The sequence below is a fragment of the Chlorocebus sabaeus genome, chromosome 19 (assembly GCF_047675955.1).
Source record: "Chlorocebus sabaeus isolate Y175 chromosome 19, mChlSab1.0.hap1, whole genome shotgun sequence".
NCBI classification, from domain to species: domain Eukaryota; kingdom Metazoa; phylum Chordata; class Mammalia; order Primates; family Cercopithecidae; genus Chlorocebus; species Chlorocebus sabaeus.
Window position 1 is genome coordinate 11,182,296 of NC_132922.1, and position 21,127 is coordinate 11,203,422.

General features: G+C 58.6%; 1 protein-coding gene across 3 annotated transcripts in view; it reads right to left on the bottom strand.

Annotated features, from left to right (window-relative positions):
- Positions 1-360: 360 nt before the first annotated feature.
- CACNA1I (calcium voltage-gated channel subunit alpha1 I) overlaps positions 361-21,127 on the bottom strand; it is a 37,505-nt gene continuing 16,738 nt past the window's right edge. For 2 of the 3 annotated variants that reach the window (XM_007975846.3, XM_073006704.1), the window contains 13 exons: positions 20,249-20,441; positions 19,540-19,691; positions 17,856-17,965; positions 17,087-17,220; positions 16,148-16,218; positions 12,773-12,851; positions 12,045-12,166; positions 10,652-10,990; positions 10,229-10,375; positions 9,044-9,166; positions 7,452-7,617; positions 5,641-5,840; positions 361-4,380 (listed from right to left, as the gene is read on the bottom strand). In XM_007975846.3, the coding sequence (XP_007974037.2) occupies positions 3,736-4,380; positions 5,641-5,840; positions 7,452-7,617; positions 9,044-9,166; positions 10,229-10,375; positions 10,652-10,990; positions 12,045-12,166; positions 12,773-12,851; positions 16,148-16,218; positions 17,087-17,220; positions 17,856-17,965; positions 19,540-19,691; positions 20,249-20,441 (2,481 nt within the window). In that variant the 3' untranslated portion in view covers positions 361-3,735. The remainder of the gene's footprint in view (positions 4,381-5,640; positions 5,841-7,451; positions 7,618-9,043; positions 9,167-10,228; positions 10,376-10,651; positions 10,991-12,044; positions 12,167-12,772; positions 12,852-16,147; positions 16,219-17,086; positions 17,221-17,855; positions 17,966-19,539; positions 19,692-20,248; positions 20,442-21,127) is intronic. The other variant, XM_038007415.2, reaches the window with a different exon arrangement.

Genomic DNA, 21,127 nt, shown 5'->3' on the forward strand with positions numbered 1-21,127 from the left:
AACAGAGCGAGACTCTGTCTCAAAAAAAAAAAAAAAAAGAAAAAAGAAAACAAAATAGACAGTGCCAAAGGATGAGGAGATTATTCTTCCCATGTAACCCTCTCGCCCTGGGCCAGCACCTCAGCCGCAGCAGCAGAGCGTGGGAACCAGGCCTGCCGCCTCCCCAGCTCCACAGGCCCCCACCCACCCAGCAGCCATGAGAGCACCCTGCCATGAGCATTGTTCTAGGTCCCCGATGCCCCAGGCCCCACACCTGAACATGGAGGAGGAGAACCGCCACCCCTCCCTTGAGAGAAGCCCCAGCTTGACACCCACCCCACCGGGGAAAGAACAGCAGAGACACACGGAGAAATTCTTAAATAGGCTTCTGGGCTTTTATTCAAAACAACACTGGTGGTGGCTGCCGCTTGGTTTCTCTACACCCGGGCCATCTGGGCCAGCAGGTACCAGCGCCATCAGCAACTAGGAGGGAAGTTCATTCACACCATAGAAACTGTACAGCGACTGAGAGTGCTAGAGTCACGGAGGCGGCCCAGGCCGAGGGCTTCCTGGAGGAGGTGGCCTCTACCTCCTCAGTAGGCTGCAGCTTGGCCCAGGCTCTGCCAGGAACACGGATTATTGCACAAAGACAAAAAAGAGTATGTGTATCTGGGCTAAAGAGCAGCTCTGATGACCCCAAGCCCTTACACAACGCAGCAAAGGGGGCTGGGGTTGGCCCTGGAAGCGGAAGGCTCCGAGCTGAGGATATGGGGGAAGACGGGCAGATGGGCTTTACACACTTTGTCCTCCTTTAAGGGGCTGCCTGGCACAGGAGAAGGTAGAGCAGAGGAGACGAAGAGGGTTTGGCCAGACTGGGCTGTCTCTGCACAGATGCCAAGGTGCTTGCCCATCACCACTCGATGGAGCAGCAGAGACAGCTCAGGCACCTGCGCCCCCACCTTCCCCACTGCCAGGCCCATGTGGGTCAGGGCAAATTTGTGCTTTTGTGATAGACACAGGCCTGAGGCCATGGCCCCAGACCACAGGGTTGAGGAGGAAGGAACGGCCCTTTGCCCAACCCTCACCCATTCTGACTTGTGCTGGCCAACAGATCACAGTTTCCCTGGTTCCCCATCTCTGTCACCCACAAGAACAAGGCCAAGTGTCTGGGATCGGCAGGTGGGACCTTCAGGAGCCTGGGATCGGCCAGGCCATCTCCCACTGCTCCCTGCAAGGAGCTTCTCTGCCTCTGAGCTCAGCTCTTTTGCCTTCTCCACATGCCCCACTCTGTGGGCCCTGGAGCCTTCGCTCATGCCCATCCCTTTGCCTAGAACACCCGCCCCGAGGTGTCTGCTTGTTCCAGAGCCACATGGTTCAGGGTAAGGGGAGGTTTCACGTCAGACCTGCCTAGGATGTGTTCCCTGCGCAGCTGCTCTGAACCCATGTAACACAGGAAAGGATGCTCAGCAGAGTCACAAGATGACCCAAGGCTGCTGGACCGGCGTCTGATCCTGTCAATTTGAAGCCCAACCTTCCACATGGTCTTCCCAGGTCACACAGCCCCTCTTCTGGGCTCCAACACGCAAGTCCCTCCAGCAACACACGGACTTGCAAAAAGTCGTCTGTCTGCCTCCCTCCAACTGCTCGTGCTCAGGGTCAGCCAGGAGCAGGTAAGCCTGCCCAGACACTTCTTCCCCAGACAACGCAGCTCGCTCCACATAAAACCACCTCCGTGGAAAGGGAGGCAGGGCCGAGGCTCTCTGGAGGGGTCAGCATTGGGCTTGGACCCAGCCATCCCCACAGGTCTACCTGCCCCCCAGGGAGGACTGGGCAGTTCCTCCCGCCGCAGGCACCTTGCTCAGCATCACAGCTCTAGGGTGTGGAGTGGGGCCCTCCACACCACCCCAGCTTCTTTGCTGCTAGGGCCCTGAAGGATCCTGGGCTGGCCGCTTCCCCTCTCCGGGGCTGTTTCCCGGGTGGGCTTGACAACCCCTCCCGGACCACTCTCCCTCAGCCTGAAAGGTCTCTGCATGTGACAAAGCACACATTGCCCACCACCTCCCCCAGGGTCCCTGTGCCAGCCTGGAAGACACCCAGAACCCCTCCAAGGGGCACCCCACACCCTCACCAACCTGGCCACAAGCTGAGTTCTTCCAAGTCAGAGTTTGGGAACAAAGCTGCCCCTCAGCAGGCCCCCGTGAAGTCCTCAGAGGGGGTCTTAGCAAAGGCAAGGGGGGGTCTTAACAAAGGCAAGGTTATTGCTGAAGCACAGCATCTCCAAACTCGTGGCCTCTGCAGCCTTTCCAGACCACCGCCACCAACATGCTCCCAACCTCCTTCTTCAAACTGACTTCATGAAAGTCACTCCCTTTTTAAAAAGTAGCCTTGACCTAAGCAAAATCTCTGTGAAATCACGGGTTCAATGTATTTTTTTTCTAATAAATAGTGAAATAAATGTGTAACTCTTCAAATCAAACACCCCCATCTATAACCCGTTTGGGAAGCACTACTATAGTGAAAGCTGACCTGCAGTTAGGGGCAGCGGGGAGGAGAGACGGGGCAGCAGGGAGGAGAGACAGGGGCTGGCAGGTGGGGTCGGAGAATGTGGCCTCCAGGTGACGCAAAAGGCTGGGCGTGGGGATGCGGCTGGACCCAGGGCCCAGGCAGGTGCCCCCACCCCTGCCTAGAATTCGGTCAGAGCTGCTTTGCCTTGAACTCACTGGGGTGGGGGCATAGTTGCTCAGGACGGGGACAGCACAGCGTCCAGGGACAGCCACAGCTCAGGGCCCATATTGGGGATAAAAGGCATAAGTGACTGAGAACAACTAACTGTCTGAGCCCAGGGGCACCTGCAGGGCAGCCAGAGCCAGCCCAGACCAGGCAGGTACCCTGGCCTCTCCAAGTGGCCTCCACTCCTGCTCCATCCAACCCCGCCCTCCTGGGGTGGAACCCACCCCCTCAGAAGTACTCAGGAGCTGGGACCTCCCCTGGGGCCAGAGCCCCAGCCCAGCCTCGGAGCTGCCCTCCACCCCCCACCACGGTCCTAAGGAAACACAGCTACTCACCCCTGATTTTTCTAAAGAGACATCTAACCTGTGTACTAAGGGTATGTGTGTGCTCTGGGGTGTCTACAAAAGACTTCACAACAACCAGACGGTCAGGATGACAGGACAGACACCCCGACGCGTGGGAGCCACGTGGGATCTTAGCAGCGTTTCTTCTTTAAAAGAAAAAAAGGAAAAGAAAAAGAAAACACACCCTGAATTGCACCTCTTCTCCCGGGCCAGGTGCCCTCAGAGGCCTGAGGGTCCTCTCCAAGCTACTCTCAACCCGGGAGGAGACATCAAAAACCACAGCTGCGACGCCCGGCAGCACATGTGCCCTGGGGTGGGTCTGGCCTGAATTCCAGAGCGTCAGACAAAAGCCCCGTCCAGGCCCTGGCCCACCTCCCACCTTTAGCACTTTCTGGAAGTCATAAGCTCTCAGTAAAAAAAATAAATATATATATATATATGTCTATGTGTGTGTATATATACGTATATATATATATATGTATATATATGCACTGGAAGGGCCACCATGGGCCACGCAGGCCTGGCTAACCCAGACTCCGCTCAGCCCGGCTGACGGGCACCTGTGCCCGGCGGGCCCTGCGCGATCCCAGGGGTGGACGAAGTATTGCTGTCTGCTCCTGGCTCCTGAGGTAAAAAAGGTGAGACGGGGCGGGCGGTGGGCGGCCGGGGGCCCCTGCGACCCTCATCTCTTCCTCTTGCTGGCGGCGTCTCCCGGCTCCAGCTCTCCGGGGAGCGGTTGCGGCGGGGGCGCCAAGGGGCCCAGGCCCATGGGCAGCGGTGCCCCGCCCAGGGGGTCCTTGCTGCGGTCCGCGGCCCACGAGGGGCTCCGGGCCAGGCCGTGGGCCGGGGCGGCGGCGCGGGGGCGGCCGGGGGCGGCCAGGCTGCTGGTGCTGCTGAACTTCCTGGCGGGCGTGAGGCCGGGGAGCGGCGGCGGGGGCGGCGGGCAGAAGAGGGAAGTGAGCGAGAGGCTGCTGAGGGTCTCCGAGTGCTCGCTGCCCGCGCCCCCGCCGCCCGCGCCGCCGCGGCCCTCCTCGTCCGAGGGGTCCATGGAGTCGTGGTAGGTGCAGCCCGGGCTGGTGGAGCCCCCGCTGCTGTGGCTGCGCTGATGCGCCCGCAGCCCCCGCAGGCTGAACAGGCCCCGGCCCCGCAGGCTCAGGCGGCGGTGCGCGGCGGGGGACAGGCCGGCCCGGGGTCCCGGAGCAGGCGCGGGCGGCCCCAGGGCGCGCCGGGGGCTGTCGCTCAGGGTCAGGCTGTCCTCCAGCGTGGTCTGCAGGCTGCCCGCGGAGCTGCTGGGGCTGGCGTCCAGCGACGTGTCGCTCCCGGTGGCCTGGGGGGAGGTGGGAGCGGTGGAGGCCGCCTGGGTCTGCCCCCACCCCAGCAACCTGGACGCCTCCCTCCCCGGCACAGCAGGCAGCCCCCATCCAAGGAGCTCCCTTAGGAGCAGGGATTCTCCCCCCTGCAAGTCCAGCTTAGGCGGCAGTCACCACAGGGCCTGCACCTGCCCTGAGAGGTCCCCTGAAAGGAGCTAGCACCCGCCTCAAACCCAGGTCAAACCCGGCCCTGCCCTTCACGGAAGGCTCCAGGCTCACTCCAAGGCGAAGCCCTGGGCCCACCGCCCTCTCCCAGGGCACGTGGCACCCCCACCACAGCCCCCATGGTCCTGACGCGGCCCCTGCCCTGGCTGCTCTCACTGGTTCCGGTCCCTCCCACTTGCTCCGGCCCCTGGCCCCCACCTCCCGGCCCCAGGACCCCCACCTCCCAGCTGCCCAGCTCCCACCTCCCAGCTGCCCAGCTCCCACTTCCCAGCACCAGGGCCCCCCACCTCCCAGCCCCCACCTCCAGCCCCTCCCCAGGAGCTGTTCTCCCTGCCTGTTCACCATGGAGTAGACTTTACTCAGCAGACATTTATTTTGGTTATCACCCCTCCTCCTGCACCCCTGCAGCTCACTCTCAGCACTAAACAGTTTGTATCCTGCCCGCCAGGCCACACAGCCTGCTACGACGGGGTCAGACAGTCACCCAGTGAATCAACCGCACTCACCGCACTGTGGGAGCCGGCTGGGCCCCATTTCCCCACCCCCACAACGGAGCCCTCAGTGCTCCCTTGGGTAGGAGGGCTGTGGCCCTGGCCAATCCAGTACAGGGGACCCTGCAGGCCGAGGCTTCTCATCAACCAGACCCGCCCTCCCACCTCCATTCCTAGTAATCAAGCCCCCACTCACACCCACCCAGATAACCCAGGGTATCCTCCCCACCGCCAGCACCCTGCCACCCTGCAAAACCTGCAGTACTCCTCCTCCTCCCCTCCCCTCAAGCTAGGTATCACAGGCCTCTTCCAGACCCCCCTCGGGGTCCTCCCCACACTCTGCTGTCCCCAGGACCCAGCTCTGCCCAATCCCGTCCGCCCCAGTGCCACCTCCTGCTCCAGTCTCAGCATCAACCCAGCATTCCCAAACCCCCTTGCATGGTGGTGCCCTGGGCCTTTGGTTAGGTCCTTCCCCTCCCAGTCCCTTGGACTTCCAGGCCTGGCTTAGATCCTGCCCCTTGCCCACAGACCAGTGCTCTGGAGCCTGGGAGGTGCCGGTACCTGCCGGAGGAGGGTACAGTTGACCCTTGGTGACCGCAGAGATGCCCAGGAGCCCTGCAGCGCAATCTTGGGGAGGGTCCCAGCGCCGGTGCCCTTTTCTGGGCCTTTCTGGCTGGCAGACACTGCAGGGTGGAAGAACTCGGCTGGCATGGGCAGGAGAGGGCTGGAGGCGTCCGGGGAGAAGGGACTTGGGGGTGCTGCTGGGAAAGGAGGAGACAGATCTGAGGGAGCACGCTCAGGCCAGGAGGCAGTCCCTGGGAGGTGGCATTGAGCACCAATCTCATTGGGCCAGCAGGGAGGAGCCACCTAATAAACTGACTGTGAGACCGTGAGCAAGTCCCCCTCTCTAAACCTTCGTTTCCCCATTGTGAGAGCAAGAGAGAAATCCTGAACCAGCCCTTTTGATTCCAGGGGGCAGGGGCCCTGGGCAAGACACAGCTTTTGGAGACAAGCAGACCCGGGCTCAAGCCTAGGTCTCCTCCTCTGTAAAAGGGAACAAGATGCCATCTTGAGGGGCATCAGGAGAAGAAACAGCTGGAAGCTCCCAGCTCAGTACCAAGTACACAGTAGGTGCTCACTAGGATCAGTCACCCCCGGGTCCTGACCCCACCATGCAGCCTGGCCAGGCCTGGGGGCCCCTGTGGGACAGCAGGTGGGTTGGGGCGTCCCAGCCCCGGGTCAGGCGCTGCACTGGATGGCAGGTCAGTCTGGCCTGGTTGGCTGCACACAGTGAGGGACAGAGACGGGGGTGGGGGGTCTGAGGGCTGTGGCAGGTCTGGGTGTGGGGGACGTGGGGGGGTAGCAGCAGCCTCTGCCCACCGTCCCCTCCACACCTTGGGGGGTTGAGGGTAAGATAATGGAAGAATGTACCCAAGACAGCTGGATGGTCAATGTCCCGGCTGGGGTTCCTATGCCATACCATCTTACCATTTAAGGAAAACGTAAATAAATGGTTGGCTAAAGGGAATGAGATTGCATTCCACCAGAATGGCTCTCGGGTCAGCCCTGTGCCCCAACTTCTGGTTTGGGAAGTCTGCGATCTTGGCACCTCAGCCACCCTGGCCAGTTGAAAGCCCATCAGCTTTAGGGAGGGTGCCCAGGAAAGTCACCCCATGTCTGGCTCCTGGGAGGCGTCCCCGAAGGGTACTTGGGGTGGGCTCAGAGTCTTGGGCATCCCTCTTCTGCTGGGCTCCTCATCTCTCTGCCTCCCTCCATAGCCAGTGCTGTGAAACCAGGTTCCTGCCACCCTCCATGAGGACCACGGTAAAGATGAACCCGTGATGGCAGGCCAGCTTAGTCCCCTGGCCCTGTGCCCAGAGCCCAGCCACGGGCCCAAACAGAACACTGTGGGTAGAGCTGAAGGATAAGTATCAGGAATTTGCAAAAGGGCTATTAAAGACACCAGGCTTTCCTATGTTTAACATCCCCATGTATATGAAGATCTGTGGGCTACACACCTCCCTAATTCAGCTCTAGAAAAACACCACAATAATCTGGCAGCTTTCCTTCTGCTTGGTATGAGAGCCGTGTGTACCCACCTCTTTCCCTTTTCACTATGGCTCCTAGAAAGCTTAGCATGAAGCTTCCTTTAGATGCTTAGGTTTTTGTTATAATTATCTCATCTGTTTGTACTATTTGGCTCTTGATCTTTTATCATTGTTATATCAGGCCTGAGAGTCTATTTCTCATTGTCAGATATCCATCTGGTTCTTTCTGGACTAAATATAATAATCTGGGTAAAAATACTAAGGAAAAAACTCAACCATCTCCCTCTGAAGCAGATGCCCAAGATGAGGGCTGTGACTGCTCACCTTGACTGCTCTCATGTTTCAGCCAGGACTGGACAGGGTTGAATGGGATCTCCTCCATCTCACACAGGAAGTTCTCTGGACCCGGTGAGACAGCCGTAGAGGACAAGGGGAAGAAGCATTCGTCCAGGTCTCTCACACACATGGGCTCAGGTGGGTCCAGCTCACCCTGCAAGGAAAGGGAGGTAGGATGGGACAGGACTGGGGGGGCGGGGACAGCTGCCCTCATGACCTGCTCCACGGGCCCTCGCTTAACTAGGCTACCCTCATGGCTAGTCTGACCTTCCTCTCACCTCCTCTACCTGACCATCTTCCCAAACCCCGGTGAAAGGAATCCACCTTCAAATGCCCCATTGGATGCCCCAGGCAGTTAGTGACTTCCCCTGGTGCAGACCCTGGGCCAGTGAAGAAGCCAGGTCAAGGCTGGCGAAGGCATCAGAAGACAGGCTGAGTGGCCAGAGTGTCCCGTGAGCATGACCTTGGGGGGTCCCTTCCCTTTGCTGAGCATGTTTCTGCATCCGAGGAGAGTGATGCCTTCCTTCCTAGGCATTCCCTGGCCCCCACATTCCTCAGGCCTGTAGCCCACAGTGGCCCCTTCCCAAAAGAGCTGCCTTAGTGCCCCCTCCAAGGCAGATGCATTCGCGCCACCCCAACCTCCGATGACTTGCTGAGTCTGGCACAAAAGACGGTACCCTGCCCAAGTCCAGCTGAGTCCCAAAAACTGTGCACCCTGATATCCTTTGTAGGAGAGCAGTGTGGGGGTACAGGGAGCTGCAGCAACTGTGAGCCATCAGGGAGGGGACCGAAATGACATGGAAGGGATAGGAAGAACTTGCCCCGCAGCCTACCCTGAGCTGATGGAGGGCCAGCCTAGGGGGCAGAGGTGCCAAGCCCAGGGTATCCCCTAGCCGTCCCTTATACTCCCCACCCCCAGCAGGGTAGGACCACCTTGACCTTGAGATCAGGAGCCCCAGTCTTGAGGTCTCACCCCCTAAGACTGCAGGATCAGCAAGGGGCCCTTCCTGGCCTTCAGGCCTCCTCAGACTGACCCCCTGGGGTGCAGAGGTTTGGGGTCCAGCCTCAGGGGTGGCTTCCTGCTCTGTCATTCCTGGCTGTGTGATGTGAGCATCACCCCACTTCTTGGAAGCCCCATCTCCTCACGTGTGAAGCGGGGACGAATCATCCCTGCTGCACAGAGCTGTGGGGCGGACAAAGCCGGCACGGGCAGAGCGCCTGCACAGAGTAGGTGTTTTACCTGACACGACTCCCCCGTTCACTTCGGCCTCACAGCCCTGCCAGCCAGGGATGACCCCCATGGAATGGACCAAAAAATACTCAAAGCAACAAGAAGCAGCCAGTGCTGCTGAGTGCCAGGTTGGATCGCTGGCCGGGCTTGTGGCTGTGTGACCTCAGGCAAATCACTCCACCTCTCTGAGCCCTACTGCCCTCATCTGTCCAACAGGAGATGAAGGCCTAGCACACAGTGGGTGCCGTTTACATGGTAGACTGGAAAGACAGGGGGTTCCTGCCTGGGTGGGCAGGAGCCAGGCTTCAAGGACAGACCCCCCTGCTCAGGAGTCCCCAGGGGAGCTCACCTTGCTGTCTTTGGGGCCAGGGGGGCAGGCTGTGGGGTCCTCAAGGCTCAGGTCGTCACCCAGCAGGATGGACGAGGACCTGTCTGAGTTCAGGGAGAAGGCCTCCGTCTCGGCCAGCTGCACCTGCAGGAAGAGGGGGTGGCCTCGGGTCACCACAGCGCTGGGATGGGCAGGCCTGGGTCCTGGGGTGTGCAGCCACAGGCCTGAGGCTCTGAAGAGAGGCCAAGCAGTGGTCAGAAAGGTCCAGAGACCTGCTGGGCACGGATGATGTGTCCATCCTGTGCAGGGGCCCAGCCTGGGCGGTATGCGATGGTGACACAGCGGTCACCTCCAGTGGAAGCCAGCCCTGAGTGGCCCATCTTGCTATCTGGGCCTGAGGGCAGGTGAGTTGCCATGGGCTGTGAACTCCACAGCTGTCTGCTTGCCCCCAGACCAAGTGCCCGTCAAGACCGGGCTGGACTTGACTCATCTATGGCCCTGTGTGGACAACCTGCACAGCGTGTCACAGGCAGGGGACACTGCAGGGCCCAGAGACACTGGAGAATCTGCAGCCACCACAGGGCAGGGGTGTGGGACAGCCCAGACTTCAGCTCCTGCTGACGGCTCCTGGGGACCCGCCCTGCAGCCACCTGAGGCTGGGGCCACCCTGGAGGCTGGAGCACCCTGAGGAGAGCTCAGGGGCCCACACTGCTGGGGAGAGGGGAGGGGGCTGCCTGCGCCTGCACTGGAGGCGGACCCATGGGAAGCCCTGAGCTGGGTGGGCCTAAGCCCCGAGCTGGAGACCAGGGCAGGGCACCTGGAGGAGGTTGAGTGCTAGGATGATACCCTGGGGGAAGAGCGGGCAGATGACCCCTTCATGTCACAGAAAGGCCAAGCTGTCCTGCAAGTGACACACAGGCTCCCTGCCTGGCACCTGCAACACACAAGGCAGGGCAGCTGCCCTACCCAAGCACCTACTGTGTGTGGCACGGCACTGCGGTCAGCAGCTGCGGCCACCACACCACAGGCCCACACCTGGCCCTGGCTCAGGGAGCCAATCTGCCCAGGCCATGGAAGCTACGTGTGCCCACACTGACCCAGCCTGGTCTCTACGGCCCAGAGCCAGGCTCTGCCCTCAGGCAGGCCCCCCACCAGGCTTCGTGCTGCCCCTGCCACAAGGGGCTGGGCCTCCCGGGCTGCCATTACCTCTTGCTTGTCGTGGTGACATTTCTTGCAGCCGGCGGGCGAGGAGTAGTGGTGGAATATGGAGCCCGAGAGGTTGTCGATGATGGTCAGCTCCCCCTCCAAGGAGTCCTTGATGATTAAAGAGACGCTGTCCAGCCACAGGTTCTCCTAGGCGGACGGGGACGGGGTGGGGACAGGCGGGATTATCAGCCGGGTCCCGGGGCTGCGGGGTGGGCAGGACACAGCTGCCCTCCCGGTTGGTTCTCTGCGCCCATGGCCTGGGACCGACCCCCTCATCACAGGGTCACCCCTTCTATGGAGCTGAGCAGGGTGGGGCCCAGAAAGACAGAGGTCTCTGTGCAAGGCCTCCCTGGCCCCGCTGCCCATCCAGCCCTGCAGTGCCCCCCCTCCGGCGACCCTCGCGCCGCTCCAGCCCCTGCCCACCTGGGCAGGCGAGTAGCAGCGCCGGCACAAGCCGCCCTCGGCGTCGCCCCCGCCGCCCGCCCCTCCCGGCCCTCGGCCAGGGGCGCCCGGGGAGCCGGCAGGCAGCCTCGGGCCGGGGCCCAGGCCATGGGCCATCTCCAGCTCGAGCTCGGCATCCATCTCGGCGTCCTCCTGCGCCTCCTTATTGCTGTCGTCCAGGTGCTTCATGAGCACAGCCACCACCACGTTGATGAGCACGAACTGCGCGGTGAGCACGAAGCTCACGAAGTACAGCGGTGACACAAACTGCAGGCTGCTCAGGCAGCTGCGCTCATCATGGGTGCAGTCCCGCAGCGTGTCCTGCGTGGTGGGGAGGGCGGAGAGGACGAGGATGAGGATGAGGATATCCCAGAGGCTGCTGGAGGCAGAGGCCGAGCCCAGGGCCACACTCGGAGGCAGCAAGACTGAGATTCAACCCCCAAGATGGCCCTGGCTGGCCAGCCCCACTCTGCCTTGTGGCGGCATCTGCCTGCCTCAGCTTCAGCTAAGTCCCCGCATGGACAGACGATGGCCCAGAGCCCTCTCCTCCTCTCTTGCTCCCGCCCACGTCACCCTCCCCACAGCTGGCCTGCTTCCCTGGGACACAGTCAGGCCTGAGAAGGGGCCCCTGGGGAGTAGGGTGCATTCGGGACCAGGGCCTCCGTGTCCTTCCTTTCTGGTTTTTCAGCTCAACCCCCACCCACAAAGCCCAAGAAGACTCCACCACCTTCCCGCCCCGGGCCGAGGGGAGTGGCCGCCTCTCCTAGCCCCCCACCGACTTCCTGCCCCTCCACCACCTTCCCGCCCTGGGCCGAGGGGAGTGGTCGCCTCTCCTAGCCCCCCGGCTTCCTGCCCCCTTGCTGGGGGGACTGGGGGCTCTGCAGGGTGGGGCTGAGAGGCAGAACAGGCCTAGCACTGCCCTCTCCACCTTAGGGCCCCAGAACCAAGGCCTCACCCCTGTCCTCTGGGAGCCCCTCCCTGCCCTTCCCAGCCCAGCCCAGGTTGCAGCCCAGGCTACGGAGCCTCTGCCGGGTGACCTGGTCGGTGCGGCAGTCACTAGGGGGCCTGGCCCTGGCCTTCGGGCCTGCCTGGGCCCCAGATACCCCCTGGAACCGGGTGGAGTTGTCTCCCCTAGAATCTGAGCCCTGATCCCAGGCAACACTGGGGGATGGGACAGTGGTAGACAAGGAGCCTGTTATGGCTCAGCTCTCCCCACTGTGCTGGTCCCGGGCAGGCCCCTCCGCTCCTCTGTGCCCTGCATGCTCCTCCCTTGTGCGGTGGGGCCCTGGGTGGGCAGAGCCCTAAGCAGCAGGACCAGCATCCTCACTGTCCCAGCATCTGGCTGATTTCTCCACCCCAGCCCACCCGAGAGTACCTTCATGATCCCGTTCCAGTTGTCACCCGTGGAGACCTGGAAGAGCGTGAGGAAGGCCATGCCGAAGTTCTCGAAGGTGGCATGTCGGCTCATGCCCTCGCATGGGTTCTCATCGTTGCAGACTGGAAGCAGGGAGGAGGTCAGCCCTGCCCGATGGCAAAGCACCTGCAGGGCTCACCCTGACCCAGTGTCTCCCACCTTGCCTCAACCCTCATCACACGCTAGGAGGGGCGTGCAGACTGTGCCCAGCCCACAGATAAACTGAGGCTCGGGGAGATGGCGCATGAGCTGGGGCTCAGGTGTGCATGAGTCCAGTTCTGCCCCCCACCGAAGAATGGGTTTCTGAGAAAGAGGATGAAATGGGGTGAGGGCCAGCCCGTCAGGGAACCCTGCTTTCCAGAGCCATCCCGGTGCAGGGCAGAGCTCAGCGAGTGCTCTGTTGCCCTCTGCCCCCACCCTGGCCTCTCCACTTGCTGGGGCGGTGCTGGCTCCAGACAGGCACCAACGCAAGACAGGCACCAACGCAAGACAGGCACCAACACAAGACAGGCAACAACTACAGGGGTAGGGAGGGCAGGTTCCCCGAGAGACCAGACAGCTGGGGGCCCTGCTGTAGCCATCTCCTCAATACAAAGACCCTGATGTGATGGGCTGGGGGTCCCTGCTCCACCAAGTCATCCTACAGCCCCGCTGCACCCCACCGCAGGCCTGGTCTGGGAGCCACTCACCCAGCTTCCCGAAGAGCTCCACCCCAAGGGCAGCATAGATGAAGAAGAGCAGCATGAAGAGGAGGCCCAGGTTGCCCACCTGTGGGAAGACAGGTGAGGCTGGGTGGGACTGGGGAATGGGTGAGGGCGCACCAGGCCTGGGAAGGGTGGAGGCTGGGGCGGTGGAGGTGGGCAGCCTGAGGGTCAGAGCAGCTGTAACGTTCCCCCAGGCTGTGTGTCCACGTCTGCCACCCCACAGGACCCGGAGGGCAGGCTGGTTCCAGCACAGGGCTCAGAATAACAAGAAAACACTTGTGCCGCCTTTACCACAAGCTGCCCCGTTTCCAGCACTTGAGGTTAATGAGCTCACTTCCTCCTCACAATAATCCATGAACTATCTTTTATCCCCATTCTTCAGATGAAGAAGGAGACAGACTGAGAGGCGACATCACTTGTCCAGAGGCGCATAGCTAGTAACTGGTAGGACAGGGGTCCAGACCCAGCAGGCTGGCCCCAGGATCTGTGCACACAACCTGTGCTACACACCTTGTGTGGCTACCAAGGTTGAATGGATAGATGAATGAAGGGAAAGGAGAGGGCAGGAAGTCTCAACACTAACATTAGCTCCTCTACGAAACCACTGAAATGCACTTGTCCCTGTCACTGTCATCTGCTGGTCTGGGAAATCTTCACGAACAGGAACACAGCTGCATGAGGTCAGATTTGCCTCCTCGGGCCAGCATGAGGCCTGGCCATAGAGAGGAGGGAAGGCAGGAATCACGCAGGCCCGTGGACCCCAGAAGGCTCTGCAAACCCAGCCACCCCCTTCCCACAGCTCCTGTGGGAGAAAGCATCCCAGATTCCAGACCTAGTTCAAATCTATCCATGCACTGGAGACCACCTTTAACTCATGCTATGGATAAGATAAGGCTCAACCGCATTCTTGCCCTAGAAATGAAATCTCTCTTAGAACCCTCAGAAGGCCTGCGTGAAGAGAATCAGAAGACGTTCACATTAACTGCTGAAAAGTAAACCCCGTTAATCACCACTCCTCAAGTTTCTCCTCTCCACTCCAAAGAAGGGTTTCCTGGCCAGCCGTTCTGCACTGCTAGTGGCTAATTAAATGATGTTCCCTTCATTAATAAAACAAGCACTTACTGAGCGCCTGTGAGGCAAACTGTAAAGCCCTAACTGCTGAGAAGGATCTGGCGTGGTCAAGACCCTAGGAAATCAGCTTTGTGCTCTGCGCAGGCCGGGGCTGGCAGCGTCTCTTAACCAGGATTGCCTTCAGCTTTTCTCTGTCCCCTCCCCACTGACAGCATCTCAGAGCCGGCAGGGTTGTGGCAGCCTCCTCACCAGCTTCCCTGCCTCCAGCGTCTTCCTCCAATCCACTCTCCTCCCAGCCACCAGAGCCACCTTCTCAAAAGCAGCTCTGGCTGCAACCTCCCTTGTCTAGAACCCTCCTGTGGCACCCACTGCCTGCAAGATAAAGCCCGATTTTGCTTCCCTGGCATTGAAGGTGTGTTGTGACCTGGCCCCCAGGGACCCCCTCCCAGCCTGATCTTCCAACCCCACACACTCCAGCCACACAGAAAACAGCCCCACAGTGCCCTGGCATATTATTTTCCCTCTGCAGGGAGGACCCTCTGTCTTTGCTTGGAAAATGCCTCCTCCCCACCCCTCAAAGCCCAGTCCATGGGTCACCTCCCCTGAGAAGCCTTCTCTGATGCCTCCTCCCTCTTCTTGGGGCAGACCCTGGTGGGGAGAGGCTGAAGTTTCATTTTCCGAGCACTTTACATAGAATCGAGGAAATGGACAATGTCCATGCAACAGCATGAGCAGCAGCAAATGGATTTTGAGGGGTCAACACCATTTCATGGCCAGCGGCACTTGGCACATGCTGCTTCTAAAGTGCTGATGCACTTGTAATGACTACCATGGGTCTCCTGCTGGAGGCTGGGAGGTCCTGAACATCTCCATATGCCGTGCCCCATGCCAGCTCCGCACTGGATTTGGGAGTCATGATAGGACTGCCCAGGGCTCAGAGCGTGGGGAAGGGGAGTGGGAGCAAGGAGGCCAGCGAGGCCAAGCCACACACCTGCCATCCCCATCCCTAGCAGCCTCTTACAAGGCACTTCCCATGAACCAGGCTTCTGAAGTGCTTCATAAGCTTTAACCATCTGAAACTTCACCGCTGCCCTTTGAAATAAGCACTTGAGGGAGCGATGCTTCACCACCATCCTCATTTCACAGGCAAGGAAACTGAGGCACGAAAAGCTAAGTTGCATGCCCAGGGCCCAGACTTTGCTCTCATTATGGCCCAAGTCAGGGCTCCAATCTACTTCTTGTCTGCACAGCCTGCAGCCCAGCATCACTCCCATCTCCCATGGGACAAAGTCCCCCGAAGGAATTTAGTGTTAGGAAAAACCACATCTCTGAATGAATGCCCTTGCTTTCCATCCAGACCATGCCACTTTCCCTTTATACCGAGGCTGCTGGGAAGCTCACACCAAACTCAGGAACAGAACTCACCCATGTCCTTAGCCCCACTCCCCGAAAGAATTAGCTCTGCTTCCACCTTCCCCGGGCCGTTAATCTTGTATCCTCATTTTTACTGTGCAGTATCTGTGCCTTGTATTTTAAGGTGTCTAAAGTTCCTGATGACTCGATGAATCATAATGAATAAATAAATGTGCCTGAGGGTCATCACAGCAGAGGCCACCCTTAGGGGAGGGGGAAGAAGAGCCTCAAGCAGTCAAGACAGCAAGGGAGGGAAGGACTGGGATTGCAGAATTCCCAGGAGGATGAAAAAGATGCCCTCTGTGGCCCTGATCACATCTCCCCTTTCACTAACCACGGGGTGGGGGTAAAGCAACTTCCCTAACTTCTGAGATCCCCACCTGGGTCAGTGTCTCATGCTGCCCCTCCTGGAATGCCATCTCGGAACTTCCCCATCCACACTGCCACCTTCTTCTGCCAAGCCACCCTTGGAAGTCAAGCTCAAAGGTCCCCTTTTCTAGGCTGCCTTCCCTGATCTCCCCAGGGAGTGTCTGGCAGTCTTCTCTCCCTGGAGCATGCTGGCGGTCCCTCCCCACATCTCCCTGAAGTATCCATCTCCCTCCACCAGCCTGGGGCAACCAAGGGCACGATGTGGACCCTGAGTGCGTGCGCAGGGCTGGACACAGAGTGTCACTGGCAACCACGTGGTGAAGCCGGAAAAAACAGGCAGAAAGGGACCCTTTCTGCCTGTCAGCCCTCGGCTCAAAATGCATCCCCAGAGACAGCATCTGCCCTGGCTCTGGCAGATGTGAGAAGGAATATCAGGGCCTTCATGCCCCAGGGCCCAGCCTGACACCAATGACCCCTAGTAGGGCTGCCAGAAAGAGTGGCTCTTACCTGGGGCAAAGCTTGCACCACCGTGTCCAGCAGGGCCCGCATCCCTGTGGCCATCTTCAACAGCTTCAGCACTGTGGGCGAGACCCAGCCCCGCCCACTCAGCCCCAGGCCGGCGGGGACGTGTGTGTGCACGCGCGTAAACTCGGTAGAAGAGCACATGAAGGCACGTGCAAGCAGAGTCCGGCTCTCAGACGCCACATTACAAGAATGTGGGTGCAGCCACAGGGTGAGTGGGGCATGCACAAAAACATGTGGACACAAGGCGTGGGCGTCACTGTGAAACAGCCCCCGAGGATGGGGCATTCTCATGGGAACTGAGGTCTATGAAGTGTGTGAATGAGTGTGCCATAAACTGTCACAGGCACAAAGGACCAGCGTGAGTGGCCACATCTCTTCTCTTCCCCTCTCGATAAAGAGGACTCTGGCATCACTCGCTGAGTTTCTGGCAGGCAGAAGAGCAAGAGGCACCTGGGCTCGCCCTGAGGCAGGAGGCTTTTAAAAGAAGTGTGGGAACTACCTTGAGGGGAGGGAGAAGGGTCTCTGAAGACCGTACGTCCCAGTCACTGTGTTTGAGAAACGCCAGTGAGGAGCTGGAGGTGTTTCACATCTTCCCAGTTGGACTGGGTTCTTTGCATCACGCTCTGAGACTGGACCCCATGGGTCATGACGTTATAAGGAAGTGGGAGTGTGTATCCATGTGTGCTGTGTCAAGCTGTCTGTGTGCTGGGGGAGGTGTGTGCACACAGAGGGTGCATGCGTGTGTGTTGGCTGTGTGCCTCCTGGCTCCTGCTCACCCCTGCTCAGCAAGGAGCCCACCATGCCCACGAACTCCTGCCCCCACCTCTCCCCACCCCACTCCTGTGTGCTCTCATCAGGCAATGAGGAGTCTCATCCTGCCCCTGCTTGCCCCCGTTCCCTGTCCCACCCCTTGCCCCTCACCTCGGGCGATGCGCAGAACCCTCATGATGCGGATGATGGTGGGGTTGATGGGCAGGGCCGCATTAATCTCTATCTCCTCCAGTGTGATGCCCATGACTGACAGTAGCACAATGGCCAGGTCCAGCTGGTTCCATCTGCTCAGCCATGCATGGGAGGGTAGGAGTGGGCATGAGGAGGATCCCTCTGGTTCAGACACATCTTAGTAGGGGAGCCTCCCAAGTCCTCAACCTTCTATTGAGGCCCATTGGGCTGTGTGGCTGCCCTCCCTTACTAGCGCCTCCTAACGCCACTGGGTCCAGGCCCGTCTCTGCTCCCGATAGCTATCACTTCCTCAAGCAAGGGGCTGATCAGGATAAACATCTCTGGCCTCCTGCAGGAGAGGAGGCATGGACTGTGACTTCCAGGTCTAACCTTGAGCTGGCTGCTCCCTCTGTCTGGCCTTAGGCTAATCCACCAACTTCTTTGAGCCTCACTATTCCCTTCAAAAAGGAGTATTAGCATGAGGCTGACCCTGCTCTGCCTATAGGGTAGAAACAACCTACCAAAGATGAACTGAGAAGGGCCAAGTAGAATGCCCTGCACCCATCAGATGATACCATAATCATTTCCTGTCCAGAGCTATAAGCAGCAGCTGGGATGTCTGTCCATCAGTGCCTAGATGCTTACTGGTTCCCCTCTTCAGTCTGCTCCAAACTTCCCTAAGGGTCAGGACTGCTTCCTCATCCTGCAGTCTACCCTATTACTACCTTAACCCAGCCTGGCCACTCACCGGTCCTTGAAGAAGCGCCTCAGACCAAATGCCACCAGCTTCAGTACAGCCTCCAGCACAAACACAGTGGTGAACATATAGTTGCAGTACTTGAGGGCTGTCTCCAGGGACTATGGGGGAACAAAGAGAAGCATGATCCAGGGCACATGACCAACTCCAGAACCTTCCTCCACTCAGAAAGTCTCTGCCTTTTAAGGAGAGAATTTAGTCCATTTACTTTTAGTGTAATTATTTGTATGCTGCTTTTATTCTTTCTATCTTAATGTGTGCTATTTATTTTATGTTGTTATTCCTTCTGTTTCCTTTTTCCTATTTGTGTGTATCTGGTCCAGTTGGTACCTTTGGAGGCAATATAGGGTATTAATGAAGAGCTACTGAGCCAGACTGCCTACATTTGAATCCTGGCTTAGTGCTCACTCCAAATCCAAATTCACCATATGATCCTGAGTAAGTCATTTCATCTTAGAAAGCTGCTATGAAAATTAAATGAGCTGGCCGGGCGCGGTGGCTCAAGCCTGTAATCCCAGCACTTTGGGAGGCCGAGACGGGCGGATCACGAGGTCAGGAGATCGAGACCATCCTGGCGAACATGGTGAAACCCCGTCTCTACTAAAAATACAAAAAACTAGCCGGGCGAGGTGGCGGGCGCCTGTAGTCCCAGCTACTCCGGAGGCTGAGGCAGGAGAATGGCGTAAACCCGGGAGGCGGAGCTTGCAGTGAGCTGAGATCTGGCCACTGCACTCCAGCCTGGGCGACAGAGCCAGACTCTGTCTCAAAAAAAAAAAAAAAAAGAAAAAAAAAAAAAAGAAAATTAAATGAGCTAATAATTCAGTGCTGGACACAGAATAATACTTGGTAAATGTAAACCATTATTCTTCCATTTTTTCCTGTTAATTTGGAAGTTCTATAATTATTGTTTCATTTTGCCAACGGTTATCTTTCTTTTTCCTGTATTCATAATATTCCTCTCCCATCATTTGAAATAAGGTATTAATTCCACACGTGGAAGCTCTGCTTCCCTCTTCTTCCCCTCCAACTCCATCAGGGTTTTTAGAATGCACTTGCTTCTCACATGCCCCTCACATACCCGGTCTGCAACAAGCTTGGAAATGGTCATCCTCATCCACCACCAGTGCTTGCCTGAAATGGTCCTTCCACCATTTGCATAGTTTCCATATGCCCAGGTAGTAATGGACGCTACATGGTAGGCTTTGAATGCAAATCTAAGTTCCAGACCTGGTTCCACTACCTATGGCTGAGTAATTTTGGCAGCATATTTAAGCTCTCTCAGCCTCAGGTTCCTCACCTACAAAATCTGGACAAAGGATTCCCCCTGCCAGCCTTAGGACTGCTATGAGGATTAAAGAGTTCATACATGTAGTGTGCCTTGCAAAGAGTCAATATTTAACACACCACAGTCATTGCCACCCATGTGCAAACCACAGACCAAATGTTGCCTCCCTGACCCACCTTCCCTCTGACCCTTCCAGACCCTGAGCTTCCTGAGGGCAAGCTTGTCCGGCACCTTCTCCCGTTGCAGTGCCCAGCATAGAGCCCAGCATGGAGAGGCTTCTCACATCCTGCTATCAGCTAACCCCTTCCCTACCCTATCCCTGGGGTGGGGTCCTGCTGAGACCCCACCCTCACCTTGTAACCTTGGGCTGGAAGGTAGACCAGGGCTCACCGTGGGCTGATTGTAGTGCTCCAGGGACATGGTGACCACGTTGAGGCAGATGATGAAGGTGATGAAGATGTCCAGGTAGTGGCTGGTGCACATGGAGTGGATGAGCAGTCGGGTGTGACAATAGGTGGCATAGTAGGGCAGCCGCTGGGCCTCTGCAGGTGGTGCAGGGGGAGTGGCACAGACCACAGAGGGTTGGGGTCAAGGGAAAGGGCACAGAGCACAAAGGACAGAAATGTGGAGGAAAGGGAGGGGCAAGGAGGAAGATGTTGATCCACCCCAGGCCCTGGAATCAGTGTTAGATCTCCACCCAGCCAAAGCACCATGACAGAAACTGTGGGGAAGGGTGACAAAGAAGGCAGGACATTCATTCTCTCCATCTACCCCAAATGAGCTTGTGGCAGGAGCTCTGGGCCTGCCTGCAGGGAGGGCAGGTTTCCCATGGCCCAGGGCGCCCAGGCTCTGCCTTTGCCCTATGCCTGGACTGAACCCCCAACAGCCTCACTCAGGTTGGCAGTGGTGTCAGCCATTGGACACTGATGGAGCTCAGATCCCCTGGACAGAAAGATGCTGGGAGAAGTGACTGAGCCCTGGACACAGGGGCTGTATAATTTGTTCCCTTCCAGCTCCAAAGTCTCAGGAGGCTGGGGTCAGGTCCAGGCAGAGGGACCTAGAGCTGGGTGGCCCACACCCTCCACAGGCATCCACTCACTCCGGCGCTTCTTCTCCAGGCGCCGCAGCCGCTTCTCCTCCCGCCGCCGCGCCTCTTCAGCCTCCTGGTGCTGCCGGCACTTGTGGAAGTTCTCCACCACGACACCCACAAACATGTTGAGCACGAAGAAGCTGACGATGAGCAGGAAGGAGATGAAGTACAGCAGCATCCAGGGGTTGTGGTTGGTCACAGGCTGCAGGGGAGTCAGAGAGGGCTGAGGAGGCTGATCAGGCCCTACAGGGCCATGGGGAAGTGCCCAGCCTGGCTGAGCCTCCATGGAGTGGGGATGTGTTGAGCCTGCCTCCAGGAAGGCAGCTGTGAGGTCTAAATGAGGCAGCAGGTAAGAAGTAAATACCCTGAGCATGACACAATATGGTCCTCAGCCAAGAAAGCCACCTCTCCCTCCCTGCTTAGCGGCTGCCTCCTGGAAATGTCTGTCTTCTTCCTCTCATTCACCCATCCATTCATTCACCTATGCATGCATGCATCCATCCATCCACCTTTCCTTCCACTCACTCACCCATCCATCCACCACCCATCCACTCATCCATCCATCCACCCACCCATCTATCTACCCATCCACCTATCCATCCACCCACTCACCCATCCATGCATCCACCCATCCATCTACCCACCAGCCAGCCAGCCACCCATTCATCTATCTACCCATCCATCCATCCACCCACCCACCCATCCACCCACCCATCCATGCATCCACCCATCCATCCACCCACCAGCCAACTAGCCAGCCAGCCATTCATCTATCTACCCATCCATCCATCTACCCACCCATTCACCCACCCACCCATCCACCCATTCATCCACCCACCCATCCATCCATGCATCCACCCATCCATCCACCCACTCATCCATCAATCT